The sequence below is a fragment of the Aotus nancymaae genome, unplaced genomic scaffold (assembly GCF_030222135.1).
Source record: "Aotus nancymaae isolate 86718 unplaced genomic scaffold, 86718_ANA_hifiasm-v0.15.2.pri h1tg000014l, whole genome shotgun sequence".
Lineage (NCBI taxonomy): Eukaryota > Metazoa > Chordata > Mammalia > Primates > Aotidae > Aotus > Aotus nancymaae.
This window is the reverse complement of record NW_026988425.1, coordinates 112,100,343-112,116,293: the sequence shown is the minus strand read 5'-3', so window position 1 is coordinate 112,116,293 and position 15,951 is coordinate 112,100,343. Positions and strand designations below refer to the sequence as shown.

Below are 15,951 nucleotides of genomic sequence, written 5' to 3'. Positions count from 1 at the left end.
AGAAAAAACAGTTAAGAATGTCCTTTGCCCATTAAACTGCCTGTTTCATTAGAAAGAATTTAGGTCTCAAAGGATACTGCAATTTACTTTTCTTAATTTTCATATATCTAGCTTTCCTGGTGATAAATAAAGAAAAGTTACTGCAAAAGAAGAAACTATGCCTCAGACCTTAACACACTGGTAAATTTTCAGGTTGATCAACCATTAATTCTTCCTATAACTTCAGTAACTCCTCACTGAGGGTAGGACTCTAAGAGTTCACTTATTTTAATGGATTCAAAGTATAAGCTTGTAACATATTTCTGAAACATGGAAAATATTGTTGACATGCTGCTGAGGGAACAAATTATTTAAAACCCCAATCATTCCAAATCCTTCAATATACTAGTTATAATATAACACAATTTTTTTTAAAATGCATGCCAATCTTCAACGCAAGAAAAAGAAAACCTCAGGTATGGAAAATGATGAGAGAACTGAAAGCCAGAGAAGTGAGTGGGAGCTGAGGTTGAATGGCCCATGAGCATATTAGAAAAAAGGTCTATCTTCCTTCCTCCCCATCACCTATATCTGGCATTTCAAATCACACTGCCATGTGTGTACCTATGCAACAATCTTGCATGTTCTTCACATGTACCCCAAAACCTAAAATGCAATAAAAAATATTTTTTATCAATTTGAAAAAAAAAAAAAGAAAAAAGGTCTATCTTCTAGTGCTGGGGCTTTCCAAGCCTGAGTGGGACTAGGGATGAAGCCTGAGGCCCATTTGTGGTAGAAAGCTGAACGCAACTCCCTGCAAAAAGCCGGTGTGGCTGGCAGAATTCTAAGATGACCCGTGACCCTTGCCCTTCTGTAGCACCTTCCCTGTGGTTATGGGTGGAACTTGTGAGTATGAAGATATAGTTCTCCTGTGATTAGCTCATGTCATGGCGCACAGCTGACTTTAAGAAAGCAAGATTATGGCTGGGCGTGGTGGCTCACACCTGTAATCCCAGCACTTTGGGAGGCCAAGCAGGGAGGATCGCTTGAGCCTGGAAGTTCAAGACCAGCCTGGGCAACATGGCAAAACAAAAAATAGAAAAACTACAAAAAAAATTAACTAGATGTGGTGGTATGCACCTGTCATCTCAGCTACTTAGGAGGCTGAAGTGGGAGGATTGTTTGAGCCCAGGAGGTTGAGGCTTCAGTGGGCCTCAACCACCACTGTACTCCAGCCTGGGTGGCAGAGCAAGACCCTATCTCAAAAAAAAAAAAAAAAAAAAGAAGAAGAAAAAAAAGAAAGTGAGATTATCCCCTGGGCCAGACTTAATCACAGGAGCCCTTTAAAAAGCAGAGTGTTTTCTCTGGCTGGTAGCAGAAAAGGAAGTCACATTTAGGGAAAGCATGACAGACATGTGATAAGAAGAATTCTGCCTGCTGCTGAGATGGAGAGGGATGTGGTGGAAGGACCTGAGCAAGAGCAGCCTGTGGGAGCTGAGAGGGGTCGCTGGCCACCAGCTCTCCAGAAAACAGGGACTTCAGTCCTGTGGCTGAAAGGAACTGAACTGTGCTCATAACAGGAATAAGGTTCAGAAAGGACTCCAACCTCCAGTTGAGAGTGAAGCTGGCCAACAACATGATTTCAGATGAGCAGAGAAGCTCGCCTTACCACACCAGACTTCATTTACTAAGATTCTGGCAATAAGACACAGCATACCAGGCTTGCCACTCAACTTGTTTATGGTAAGGCAAGTCTCAGCTTCAATATGAAGCTTTTTTAAAAAAAAAAAAAAATCAAAACCCTGCTTTTTACATGCTAAATATCTTGGCAAGTAGGCCATTAAACATAGTAATGAACTTAAGACAGCAAGAGTGAGGAGTTAACAAAAGCTAAACATTGCAGCCTAAACAAAATTCATACAAAAAATAAACTACCACTGGTTGCATAAAATTTTCCTGACTGGTTAAAACTTAGTATAAAACATGCATTTTAGAATCTTTAGCTATCAAGTTCAAAAAGTACCAGTGTCTATTTAAAATAATTCCTCTCCCAAGCCAAAGTATAATCAAAATTAATTCAAATGACATAACACATTCTAATGCTAAAAAATTTTCATTATTATTGAAGTGGAGGTAAATCCCAGAGCTTTGGGGCTTTCTCATGCTGCAAACGGCTGTTTCTCTGGTTCACTCAAAGCAGCATATGACAGCATCCAAGGATGACATTAAGCTCAGTAAAGGGCAAGGCTGCTGGTAGCCAGCTCTGACCTCCCAGTGAAGCATGGCTACTGTGTCCACAATATAGGATGTGTGAAGATCAAAGGCACACTATTCTACTAGTTAAAGAGATAGCAAACCACCCCCCTCAATCCTAAAAGCTCCTTCCCCAGGTAAATAAAAGTATACGAGGGGAAAAAAATTAAAATACACTTATCTACAGAGTAAGGGTTCTGAAATATTAATGTAATCCCTCCTTCAAAAATTTTAACTAGAGTCATCTGGTCATTTCTGATTACATCTTAAAGGTGTATCCAGATTAAATTTCTGATGCTTTATCCTTAGACACTTCTAGTCAAGAGTATTAATTTTATTCCCAAATATCTTAACCACTAGTACAACTGCAGTGTATTATTTCCCAGAGTTATCAAGCACTGAAAGAAACAGATGTTCAAGCAGCAGGCAACATTTATGGCCCTTTCACACAGTGGCATCTGAGTGGCTACTTAATAGTCCAGGAATAATTCTAAAAACAAGAAAATTCATGCATTTTAGTAAGTATGTTGTAGGTTTCACAGTTGAAATTTCCTCAGACATTGCACTTTCTTTATAAGAGAATCCTGATTTTTCTTAATGTTATGGTGAGTCAGGACTTGAACTAGCAGCCTTCTTTTTCTTCTTCTTACTGTGTTTCTTATGCTTCTTTTTCTTTTTTGTTTTTTCTGTTGCTTTTTCTCGTTCTTCACTGCTTTTCTTCTTTTTGGCTTGTACCTCCTCAATATATACTCTGATTCTGACAAGGACTCAGATGATAAAGGTTTATCTTCAGAATACATCTTTCTCTTTTTGCCGAGTCCTTTAATGTCCTTTTCTTTCTCAGTTGCATCTTTTGACTTCTTTTTCTTTTTTAAACTATCCTTACTGTCTGATTCAGTTTCTGACAAGGAGCTTTCAGAAGATTTATGTGAACGGTTCTTCTTCTTCTTTCTCCGTTTTCCTTGTTTTTTATCCTCATCTTCAGAATCAGAAGAACTCATGGAAGAATCAGAGCTTGATGAAGAAGATAAATACCTACCAGATTTCTTCTTTTCTTTTTTCTTTCTCTGTCTTTTTTTGGATGAGCTCTCACTTCCACTTAACAATTTCTCCCTGTGTTTTTCTAGTTCTTTCTTCCAGTTCTCATTCATTTTTTCTTCAAATTCAGCCAAAGCCTTGGAGCCTTTCTTTTTCTTTTCTAGTTGCGCTTTTACTTCTTCCCAGGTAGGCCTTGGTCAGTTCAGATAATCCTATATTGTTGGCCCTGAAGACTGGATTGGACCCCTTGATCTTGCCATTGCTATTGGGTTCATATAGGCCACCCAACTGTCCCGCTTCCCCATGGTGCTGGGCCGAGCGCACAGTCGCACGCCGAGGGAAACCGGGCCGGAGAGACGGCTGAAGTCACCACACCAGACTTCTAACCTACAGAGCTGCGAGGTAATAAATGGGTGAGTTAACAAATTTGTTATGCAGGAAATAAAATGAATATAGCCAGTGCTACGGTCTTAATGTTTACGTCCCCTCAAATTCACGTGTTGAAATCCTAGCCCCCACAGTGATGATATTCAAGGTAGGGCCTTTTAGCGGCAATTAAGTCATGAGGATGGAGCCCTCATGAATGGGATTAGTGTCCTTATAAAAGACACATCAGACAGCTTCCTCACCCCTTCCACCCTGTGAGGACACAGTGAAAAGACAGCTATCTATGAACCAGTAAGCAGGTCGCCGGACACCAAATCTACCAGAGTCTTGATCGGGACTTTCTAGACTTCAGAACTGTGAGAAATAAATGTCTTGTTGTTTATAAGCCATTTAGTCTATGGTGTTTTGTTATAGCTTCCCAAACAGACTAAGACAGCCAGGAATCTTTAAAGTGAAGACAAGAACAATTGCACTGGTTCCAGGTGTGGCCTTAAGGGTGTCCATCCAGAGGCTGTGACTAGAGAGAATACCTGAAATCAGCATTTGTGCAGTCTGAATGTGTACCACCTACTTGGTCTGGAAATCCTGAACCAAGAAACAGAAACTATTCTGAAACTGGGAAAATCACAGGGCTCTAGCACAGGGGTTAGTAAACTTATTCTGTAAAGGGCAGGATGGTAAATATTTTAGGCTTGGCAGGCCATATGATCTCCATTGTTGCTATTCAACTCTGCTGTTGTAGAGTGAAAGCAGCCACAGACAACACATAAATGAATGAGCATGGCCATGTTCCAATAAAACTTTATTTACAAAAACAGGTGGCGAGTAAATTGGGTCCATGTGCGTAAGTTTGCAGCCCCTACCCTAGTAGAGGAAAATGTGATGGCTTCCTCCCCCAGGAGACATGGGACTCCCACTGAAGCACCTGTTGGAGATAGCTTCATGGTGACACATGACAAGCACATAAAGTCTGTTGGGGAAGATTATGACCCACATATACAGTGGTCTACTTGACATTTCCACTTGGAAATATCATATTATGGAACACTGTATGAAACATTATCTTTTGCTTTTAGGAATTTCCTCAATATTTGGTTATTCCCTTCTATCATTTCTAGTTTTGTATTTGTACTTTTTCCATTTCTTGATTAGGCCAGCTAGTGTTTTATCTGTTTCATTATCTTTTCCAATGAGTCAATTTGGATTTAGTTTTCTCCTTCTGTGACGTTAATGCCAGGTGCTTCCAAAGTGGTCTCCATGATCTTCAGGTACAGCTCTCCAGAACACAGACAGAGCAAAAATCCAATCAGCCTCTGTAAAGTGTGCTGCTTCTTGGACGCAGCAGGGTGACTGGCAAAGAGAGCAGGCTCTGGGCTTGCACTATCTGAGCCCCTTATAGCTGTGTGCCTTGCTGTGTTTCTTAATTTCCCCATCTGGAAAAGGGGACCATTATACTAGTAACTTGTTTGTAAGGAGCTGTAAGCAGTAAACAGATTAATGCATATGAGCAACTGATAACAGGCCTGACATATAGTTGGTGCTCAATAAATGTTGATGATTTTAATTTTAGGGACAGTTTTGATAATTGTGGCTATGGGTGCCCATACTGGGCTGAAGTAGCAGGCACACTGGAAGAAGCAAGTGGTGCAAATGGACATTGAGAGGACAGAAACATGAAAACACACAGAGCAATCAAAAGACACAGAAGTCTAGCATCCTTTGAAGATAAACAGCTCTGAACACCTCAAGAGCTCTGAGAACATGCTTGAAATTCACAATGAGAATCCTGGCTCTTAAGAAACGATCTAATTAAATTCTGTGGGATCTGTGTTAGAAAGGAGAGATATAAATACTTGGGAAATATGGCTACCAAATCTAGTCAACTGAAAGAAGGCTTAGATCTGAAACAAGTTGTGTTCATCTACAAGATTCACTCCATGTAGATTTTAGGCAGTTGCCAGACAGGAGAAGGAATTGCACTCGGTGCCAGCTGGCCCTGGGGTCTGCAGTTAGGCAGAAATCAACTGAACTGGATCCCTGTACCCCTCTTTTTCAATGGGGCCTGTCCCCTGCCAGACCAGCAGATGCATTTCTGGAGCATTGCTCAAAAGTTTTGGTCTTGGTGGGAGAAAATCTACCACATGGAAAATGTTACATCTCTTCCTCATAGCTGACCCATGCAAGAAAACATTATAGATTTAATGTGCAAATTGAGTATTAACTTTGGCTCCTTTGATAATCTAATGACAGCAAACGTTGAAGATGAAGTGACATTAATTCTGTTGATTATAAAAGCATTATAGAGATGAATGTCTAAAATGAATGAAGATATTCAGGAGTGGAGTACTCTTTTGATATTTTAATTTTCTCGCTAATTGGGAGTTAACTAAAGAAGTAGCCAAGCATTCATTTTAAAAGTAAAGATCTTTCTGCATCTCAGCCTTGTCCCCTAAAGATGGGCCCTTATTGTGTTTACTGTGAAGACCTGCAGATGTAAAAGGCATGGGGCAATTTGTGGACTGAGTTTCAGAGCCTGGGCTTTGGCTAGAGTGACACTGCCATGCTTAGGGAAAGGCAGAGGCCAAAAGGGCTAAGAGGCATTTCCCTGACCTCTCCTGGGGTAGAAGCCAGTCTCCCTGGCACAGGTGAACACAGCTGCACCTCACATCTTTCTAGCCCTTTTCTTTTTAATGTTCTCCCACCTCCCAGTATTGCTTCTTCTAACTAACTGCCCCCAAAAGCACCCCATTTGGGCTGGTCCTCTCAACCTGAGAATGGCATGCTTCTTTCCCTCAGTGCAGCTCAGCTCACAAAGAAGCTTCGAGGAAGGATGCTGCAGTCCAATTCCAACTAATGTGCAAATGGCTCATAACCTCAGACCTATGGAGGCTAGTCATATTTTCCAAAGACGATGCTTGTTAGCGTACAAGGACCTCTGGAAGAGGGAGTGGGAGTGAGGGAGGAAGGAAGGGAGGAGAGGGCGGAAGGAGTGTATTCCTTACATGAAGGCAGCATGGCTACTGAAGTCACAGAAAGCCAGGCGTTGTGGTGGGCAGACGGAGACGGGCCCTGCCTGGGAATCTGCCCTCTTGGGGCAGCCTCCTCAAGTCACTGCTCTCTTTCTTCCTTAAGTCCTTGGTTCCTCTAAAGTTTTGTGCTTTCCCCATTTTTGTTGCTGGTAAGTCTCTAGTCACAGGGGGATAAGACCAGATAGAGGGTTCCCTGACAGCTATTGTCACATGCAAGCCGACCACACATCAGGCATCTGCGAACAGGTTAGGACCCCTGTGTATTAGAATGGCCTAAAGCTTGGGAATAGAGGAAGGTCTAGTGCATCCACATGGGTACCCTCCCTGTCGATAAATTTCAAACCACTTTGATCTTTATCTGGGATACAGGAAAGCTCCTTTAGTGCAAGATCCTGCCTTATTTCCTCCAACCCCCTCACCCCCAAATTAACTTTGTGAACTAAATCCATAAGAGCAGTCTTTGAGGGGAGGGCAATTGAGTCCTATTACTATAGCAAAGGGGTCACTTCCTGAGAAGCAGTTTATTCTCCTGGCAAGGGATATCCCAGTCTATCTCCACCTGGGACAAGTGACAACAGGATTTCCAGAGAGACAAAAAATCCTAGCCCCTTAAAGTGGCTGCCACCTCCTGGCCTGAACTTTGTGCCTTGTAACAGGGTGAGGGTTCACAAAGAGCCAGCAGTTTCAGCACTCTCACACAAGGCCATCCCTACCTTTAAAAACCACTTCTAGAATCCTCTGCAATCTGATGCCAAAGGCCTGGGCAGAAGCTGAGGTCATTTTCTAAAACACAGGAGCATGACTTAGCTTGTAAATCTGAGCCCTAATGGCACAGGTGTTCCAAGGCCATGAATCTTCTATTTTCACTCCAACAGAATGTTTAGGTTGTCTGTGAGTTACAGCAGGGAGAAGGTGTGGCTTGCTGCGCAGGGTGGTTTGACGTCTCTGCAGACGGCTCTGAGGACTTGGAGCTGCGTCATTCCCAAAAACCCTGAAAGATTCTGTGTGGAGATGTTCATATACAGGCAAAAGAAAACAAGGGTTCATCCCAAGAGCAAGAGGAATGCAGGACTGCAATGTGGGCCCACTGGAGGGGAGGCCAGGAGGCTTTTAATTAAATTCCAATAACCCTGCATTCATTTTCCTGTGGCTGTCCTAAGGCAGTAGTTGGAACAGTAAGGACAGCTTTCATTAAGAGGGAGGCTCTGTGCACAATGTGACGATTGTTTTGTAGCAGTCTTAGAAAACAGTCTCTGCTCTGTACCAACTGCAAAGGCTTTAAGGACCCCAGGGAGTTTAAAAATGGAAAGTCCCAAATCAGCCTGGCACTAACCCAGAGGAGCTCCCTCACCCAGGAAACTAACACATTGAACCTACTTAGACCCTGCTGGGGGCTGCTGTTTGAGGCTACTAGCCTGTGGAAGCCACGCAGGAAGACAGAACATACAAAGCCTGGGAGAGACACTTTCCTCACCCTAAAGCCTTCATTGGTCCCCACAGGAGACCCTCTTCGTGAGGAACACTTTCACAGTGCCATAGACAGGGGCCTGTGACATGGCTTCAGGGAGTGGCAAGGTTGCTGTTCACTAGCTATGTGATCTGAGGAAGTCCATGGCCATCTCTGGGGACAGGTGTGCATCCGTAAAGTGAGGGCCAGGTGAGGCTCACAGGGTATAAACATTCAGAGTGCCCACCATCGGGATCTGCCTTCCTTAAGTGTCCTCATCACTAGGAAAGTGACCAGCCCCCTCCACAACCACCACCACTTGGGGCCACCCATGTAGTGAAGGCTTCCAGCAACCTCAGGCTCTAGTCACTAGCCTTGGTGATGTAGATGCGTTTTCCATAAGCTGCCTTAAAAATCCTTTTTGAAGCCAAGTCGGGGTATACATTACATAGGCTTTTCTGAGAAGTTCTGAACACAAATTACAAACCAGCCCAAAAGTGAAAAACCCGAACCTCATGAACATGGTCATCATGCTGCTCATGCACTTCAGCTTCCCCGGGAGAGAAATGAAGAAGTCACAGACTTTGCGCTCAGACACAACGAATGGACATCAGTTGGTGAGCAAGCTTGATGAGGTTTCAGCTCTGCCTGAGCTAGAGAGGCTAACAGCACAAACTTGGGTGGGGAACAGGCCTCCTCTTCTCCTCCTTCGCTGGCACCAAGGGCTTCCAACCCTTGCAGCCCCCTCCTGCCTGTCTTTCAGGGCTGCTAAGAGCCCTGTACCCTTAGCAGGGTACGGTGGGGATGGCACGACTCCCTCTTGGGGTCTGGAGGGTGATAAATGAATAGAAGGTGGGTTCCATTCTAGACCTTGCTTGGCCTCTAACTTGCTGAGGGACCCTGGACCCCAATCCCCTAGATGTAACTACTCTAGGGTGACTTCCAGAAGTTTCTAAGGAGGGACTCCTGATGCTGGCAGAAACAGAGTAAGGGGCATCTCTTTCCTTCTCTGGGCCTCACTCCACTGCACCCTCACATCCCCTTTCTCCCTGCTCCCTGTGGGGCACAGAGCAGGCATGGATGCCACATGTGCTGCTTGGGGAGCTCAAAGGCAAGGCTAAATTCAGGCTGGCCAGGCATTTTGTAAAAAGAAATGGGACCCGAGAAGGACAGAGGAAGGTTCTCTCAGACTGCACAGGGGCCCAGGGTGTGGGAAGTCTGAAATGAAACAGGCAGCTGAGGCGTGGCCAGCCGTGGCTTACTCTCACTATACCACCAGGCCCCGCTTGGAGGCTCAGGTTGGAGGCATCATGAGAGAGGCAGCAGGGGCAGCTAAGAAAAGCATGGGAAGGTAAAGGACACCTCACTGTGGCTGTTCCCAGGTATCCATGTCACTTGTCAGGGGCCCACAAGACCTGGGGCCTGCGTATGCCAAGGAGCCTGATTTCAGGTCTCTCTGGAACACATGGGGCCCAGGATCCTCAGTAACCCAGTAAGCAGGAAGTGGGGAGGGCCTAGCACTGGGCAAGCTGAGAAGGCAGGCCACAGGGGGAAGAGTTAAGAAAAGGGAGGGTCGTGTAAGGTAAAAAAGAGGAGACTTGGGTGAGATGCAGTGCCTAGCTTCCCATACTAATATTTTTCCAGTCTTCTGTGTGGCTAGAGGCTAGGACCAATGAGGGCAGGGGAGATATACATATTCATGCATAGGAAACTATACCCTAGGAATCTACTTAGTCAGCCCCTGCCCCCTAGGCTCTAACAGGACAGAGCCCATTCCATCTGCTGTCACTGGACACTGCACAACTTCCCGGCCTGCAAGAGCCCAGGCTGCAGATGGGGCTACTTCCAAACAAGGCCGCCTGCACTCAGCAGGCTCTGCCTCTCAAAGGTTGATGCTGAAATGTTCTTGGCTTTGGACCATTTCATTTTAATATCCTTTAGGAGATGAGTTATAAACACAAAGCCAATGCCCTGAACACTTAGCAGGGTTGGGAAAGCTGTTAATACCAAGTTTGTCTATGGCTGCTCTGGGAAGCTGGCCAGGCTCAGGTTAGTGACATTCCAGGAGCCTGAATTGGGAATCTTTATGCAACCACAAGACTTCGTGACTTCTAGGGCAGTTTTGTCTGCATAAGGAATACAGGGAAGGCACAGAGCAAAGGGATTAGCTTGTGCGTCGAGCCTGAAACACTTGCTTCTTGGCCAGTGGCATTTTGTTAGTTAGAGGGCAATGCCTTCAATGGGCATTCAGCAAGCAAGTAGGCAATACAGAATCCTCAAAAGAGAAACTTTTCTCATTAATGATTATTTCCTTCAAAAATCAAAACTAAAACCAAGCCCCCAAAAGTCTTTGTACTTGGTACAAACAGGTTTAAGCACAGAAGAGCAGAGCTAAGATTCCCCCTTGGTGCGGGTGGAACTTGCAGGTTTGCTCCTGGGATCCAGCCAGGACTTCTGAACTAGAAGTGAACAATGTCCAGGTTGGAAATTCCTGTGCTGGTGAGAACTGTGAGGGATCTGGTTGCCCCTTAGTTGTTACACAAAGATAAGCTGCAGATTGCCCTCTCTTATTTCCCCCTGCTGGAGGCAGCAGAGACCTGGAGAAACCATAGCCCTCAGTGGATTTCTTTCATTCCTGCTGTGGGAGCATTGGCCACATGAGGGGACAGCAGAGAGGTGACATAAAAGACAGTGGGGGCTGGGTACAGCGGCTCATGCCTGTAATTCCAGCACTTTGGGAGGCCGAGGCGGGTGGATCATGAGGTCAGGAGATTGAGACCATCCTGGCCAACATGGTGAAACCCTGTCTCTACTAAAAATACAAAAAAATTAGCTGGGCATGGTGGCACACCCTGTGGTCCCAGCTACTCAGGAGGCTGAGGCAGGAGAATTGCTGGAACGCAGGAGGCGGAGACTGCAGTGAGCCAAACTGCACCACAGCCGGGTGACAGTGCGAGACTCTCTCAGAAAAAAAAAAAAGACAGTGGGAATGTACCCACCTGTGCTCCCACTGCAGCCCCTAGCCGGGTAGTGCCTGTTGCATTTCTGCTTCTAGAGTGAAGCTGATTCCCCACATGTGCAACACGTGCTGGTGAGCTCCTTTGCCAGCCTTTCCCACATCCGCCACTAAGGGTGCAAGGATTTCAATGGCAGCAGTTTTTAAAGTATGTTCATGAGGCAGGAATAGTTTGAGGGTTCTTCTTGCTTTTATTTGTTTCTGACTTGTCCATTTAGGTGATTTGTTTGAGGCCTTAGGGGCAAAGGTTTGCGCTCCTTTTTGTGCCTGTTCCAGGACTTCACGTTACTGCAGGACAATCAGCATCTACTTCTAGCCCACTGCTTCTCTGCCCTGGCTACTCACTCAGCATTCACTCACCTTTAAGGCCTTAGTGAGCTTTCTTCCTAACAGTGACAAGGTGATAAACAGTTCAAATGTCTTCTGGTTGATAGGTGCTGAATCTGACAAGGGCCTGCCTAGGAGCACCATACAGACTGATGGAGACTTGGTCCTTTTTGAGTAGAGCAATGAGTAGAGAGAGTAGGTCCTTCAGATTCGTGGTACTTTCTGGTAAGAAGAGGTGGCATTGTGAATTTATCTGTAAAATGGGAGGTCCTGTCCTGCCTCCAAGGGTTGTTAAAAGGATTAAAAGAGCATGTCTGTGGAAGTACCAGCACATGCATATAAGAGGCGCCTGAGTGCTGCTGCTACGGTTGTTATTGTCATTGTTGCTGTTATTATTATGATTCTTGCTTGCTTGGGAGTCTCTCAGTCATCCTTTGCTTTTGCTTCAAGCAATCAATCCTCCAGGCCTAATGCAGAAGTCACCCCCTTTCCCAGTTTGTAAAACTATCAGTCCCAACTCCTTGTGCCTGGGAGAAATGGTCTTCTTACCCATCTACTTCATGTTTCTCACTTCTTTTTTTTTTTTTGAGACAGAATCTCACTGTGTCACCAGAATACAGTGGCACAATCTTGGCTCACTGCAACCTCTGCTTCCCAGGTTTAAGTGATTCTCGTGCCTCAGCCTCCTGAGAAGCTGGGACTATAGGCATGCACTACCATGCCTGGCTAATTTTTGCATTTTTAGTAGTGACAGGGTTTCATCATGCTGGCCAGGTTGGTCTCAACTCCTGCCCTCATGTGATCCACCCATCTTGGCCTCCTAAAGTGGTTCCTCACATATTTCAATTCTGACTGGCAAGTGGACTTTCTGGGTGCATGTCACCAAATGCCCTCAGCTGCTGAAGGTTGGAGCTGAGATTCTCCACATGCTCCTGGACCCCAGGCCTTCTCACTGGCACTCCAAACCCTTCTCTCTGGGCTGCCTTCATTGTTCCTGTGTCCCTTGTCTGTCCCACACTCCACAGACTCTTTGGTGGGCCTAAGGTGGGAGGAGACACATGCAGTGCCAGACCCCATAATGTGACATGGCATAAAGAGCCTCTGGGGTGGTTGCTACCTGGGTTCATATCTTTACCACTCACTGGTTATGGGCCCTTGGGAAAATTACCTAATCTCTGGGTGCCTCAGTTTCTCCATCTAAAAATGGGGATAACTGTACCTATCTCATAGAGTTGCAAGGATTTGTGAATTAATAAATATGGTGCAGTGAGAACCATTGCTGGTATGCCATATATAAGCAATAGCTATTAATATAATAACTGTTATCACATATTTATTATCTGTATCAAGTAGGTATTATTATCATTTTCAGTTTAAGAGAAGGCACTACAGTGCTATATTTAGGCTGGAAGATTTTTAAAAAATATATAACCAAAATTGGATTGTCTCTGATTCCATAAGTCATGCAAAGCAGAGTCGCCTAACTTTGCAGCTATGGGACAATGGCATTCTAGGACACAGAATCTCTAGGTCCCACTCAATTCATACCTGCAAGTGAGTATACTGAGCACTGGGTCAAGTGCTGGAAGCTGGAATCCCTCTAGGCAAAAAGATGGTCTTTTGGCCTTAGCCCTCCTCTGTTTGGTATTCATTCAGGAATGGACCCACCTCCCCTATACTCTGCCAATTTACACCCCCAAGGAAAACAGGAAAGATCTGACAGCAACTTATTCACACTCTTGCTTTTCAGGTCATAAGTCATGGATCCAGCCTTCACACTTGGTTTGACTCACTCAGAGCCTTAAACATACTTCAGTTAGTTACCATCAGTTAAAAATTGGGCTGGGTGTGTGGTGGCTCATACCTGTTATCCCAGAGTTTTGGGAGGCCAAGATGGGAGGGCAGCCTAGGGCCAGGAATTCGAGATCATCTTGGGCAAGACTCTGTCTCTACAAAAAATTTTTAAAAACTAGCTGAGTGTAAGCACTGTGTGCCTGTAGTCCCACCGACCTCGGAGGCTGAAGCAGGAAGACCACTTGAGCCCAGGAGTCTGAGGCTGCAGTGGGCTATAACTGTGCCACTGCACTCTAGCCTGGGTGACAGAGTGAGACCTTGTTTTTAAAAAACTAAAAAATAATTTTAAAAAATTGAAGATTCTCCAATAAAACTCCAAATTTCTACCTTCTCTTAAAAAGGAGCTCTGTCAATATAAGTCTCCCTTCCACATGGCTGCCAAGGGCTGGAGCTAAGTAGCAGGTATCCTCACCACTCTGTTTCATCTCTCTCATACTACAGCCAACAGTTAGCTGCCATTTATAACTATGCTTGCTGCTGCTGCTGGTTTCTGATAACCACCTGCTTCACTCACATTGCTTGCTTGGTTTCTGTAGACATTTAGATTTGTGACTTGCTATTCTAGGAGTTTCCATCAAACATGTATTTTAAGTGTTTTATTAATAGTTATGGAAGAGAAAGTACTTTCCTCCTATTACATGAATTTTAGGCACCAACAAGCAAACCCGATGGTTAGTGTGGAATGTTGTAGGGAGCGGGGACAAGAAAGGTCACCTTTCTCCTCTCTCCATCCCTAGACAGGCTCCTCCAGATCTGAAAAGGTGCTTCAAGCTCTTGGAGACCCGCAAGGTGGGACGGACAGACGGATGAATGCCGATGCCCCCTTCATCAGCTCCTCCGTGGACTGGAGCTCCCCGCCTGGCCTGCGGATGTTTCCGGACCAGGCTGCTCATTGAAGCTTTCCCTTCACCTTCTCCCATGTGCTGGCCTCATCTTAGCCTGACTCCTGCTTCCTCAATCAACCCCATGTCTTCCAGATGTTGATTTTATGCTTTTGAGCACACTGGACCTTATTTTATTCAGTATGTAATTATTTTTATCTGATATCTTGGAATACACCCTTAGGTCTTCTTTATGAACTGAACTCCATTTCTGAATGTTGTGACCAAAAAAAAATCATTAGTACTATGTGTTTTCTGCCAATGGAGGCACACCATATAATCTGTATGCTCCAAGCCCAGGATGGTGGATTAAACAATTCCTGAAGTTTGATGCGCTACTTATTATGTGGGGGTAAGAAAACCATATAAGCCATAAATAGCAACTTCCTTTTGGAGTCCTGAAGTCGTGTTTCAGTTCATCCTGATTGAAAGTTCAGCCCTGACAGTGTCTGGAGGGTGGCTGGCCCAGAGGCCAGAGCTGTTGCCACAACAATCTTTAAAAATAGATCACCTTTGAAGGCAGAGCAGATTTCCCTGTAAGCCCAGTACAGATTCTCTGGGGCTCTTAACAGCTACATTTGGATAGAGATTAGCCATATTTAAGAATAAAAGATTAAAAGAATGCTAGAAGGGGAGAGAAACCAAAGGACTCTGAGGAAAGCAGCAGAGTAGTATAGCTGCAGATGATCAGATAAAGCAAGGAAGGCTCTGTGGCAGGCCTGTGGCACAGCTTTGTCCACCTGTTAACCCACCTAGAAGGCAGCTTGTTTACAGACTTAGGTGCCTGTGAGACAGGAAGAGAAAAGGATTCTTCTCACCGTGGTGCTCGGGTCTCCCTGAAGCGACAGCAGCGTGGGCGACGATGTGTGCAGAGTCTGCTGCCTCCTCTTGAGAGGGGCTTCTACTCAGGATGATGAGATGTGCCTGTCACCACAGAAAGAAGAAACATGTTGTTTACATGCTTGGCAGCAGCAACAGGGAACTAACTGTCCTTGCAGAGATAAGCAGAAAGCCAAGGAACTTTCCAGCAAGCTAGAAGAAATAATTTATGTGGAAGTGCAATCAACTCGCAGGAGAGCTGGATTTTAAAAGCACTGAGTAGTGGAGGGAACACTGGACAATGAATCAAGATGGCTCAGGGCCTGGCACTAAGCAAATCATTAAACGTCTATGACCCTTTGAGTCCAGTGTCAGCAAAGAGGAAAGGGGAGTTACAAGAAGTAAAGAGATGGATAGAAGGTATCAATGCTGTGTAGAGAAAGGGGGCAAGCCCAGGGCTCTGCCTACTGGTCAACCCCAAAAGTGGGACCTACCCATGGGTGTCAACAACCTCCCCACAAAAATACAGACCCTCCTTTATACCTGAGCCACCAAGCCCATTTGCCTGCACCCTTTGCAAACTGGCTCAGGGGAGCTGCCCAAGCACACAAAGCAGCTCAGTTCCTTGAAAATAAAGTCCAATAAAATGTTTTTGGCCAGGCGCAGCAGCTCATGCCTGTGATCCCAATACTCTGGGAGGCCAAGGCAGATGGATCACTTGAGGTCAGAAGTTTGAGACCAGTGCGACCAACATGGTGAAACCCCGTCTCTATTAAAAATATAAAAATTAGCCAGATGTGGTGGTGCATGCCTGTAGTCCCAGATATTTGGAAGGGTGAGGCACGAGAATCGCTTGAGCCTGGGAGGTGGAGGTTGCAGTGAGCCAAGATTGCATCACTGCCTCCAGCCTAGACGACAGTG

General features: G+C 45.2%; 1 protein-coding gene and 1 pseudogene across 8 annotated transcripts in view; both read right to left on the bottom strand.

The window, feature by feature from the left end:
- Positions 1-15,951, bottom strand: part of TTC23 (tetratricopeptide repeat domain 23) — a 106,708-nt gene that overhangs the window by 26,990 nt on the left and 63,767 nt on the right. For all 8 annotated transcript variants that reach the window (XM_012438627.3, XM_012438624.3, XM_012438628.3 and 5 more), the window contains one exon: positions 15,030-15,135. In XM_012438627.3, coding sequence (XP_012294050.1) covers positions 15,030-15,135 — 106 coding nt within the window. The remainder of the gene's footprint in view (positions 1-15,029; positions 15,136-15,951) is intronic.
- LOC105707628 (protein FAM133B-like) lies at positions 1,697-15,094 on the bottom strand (annotated as a pseudogene).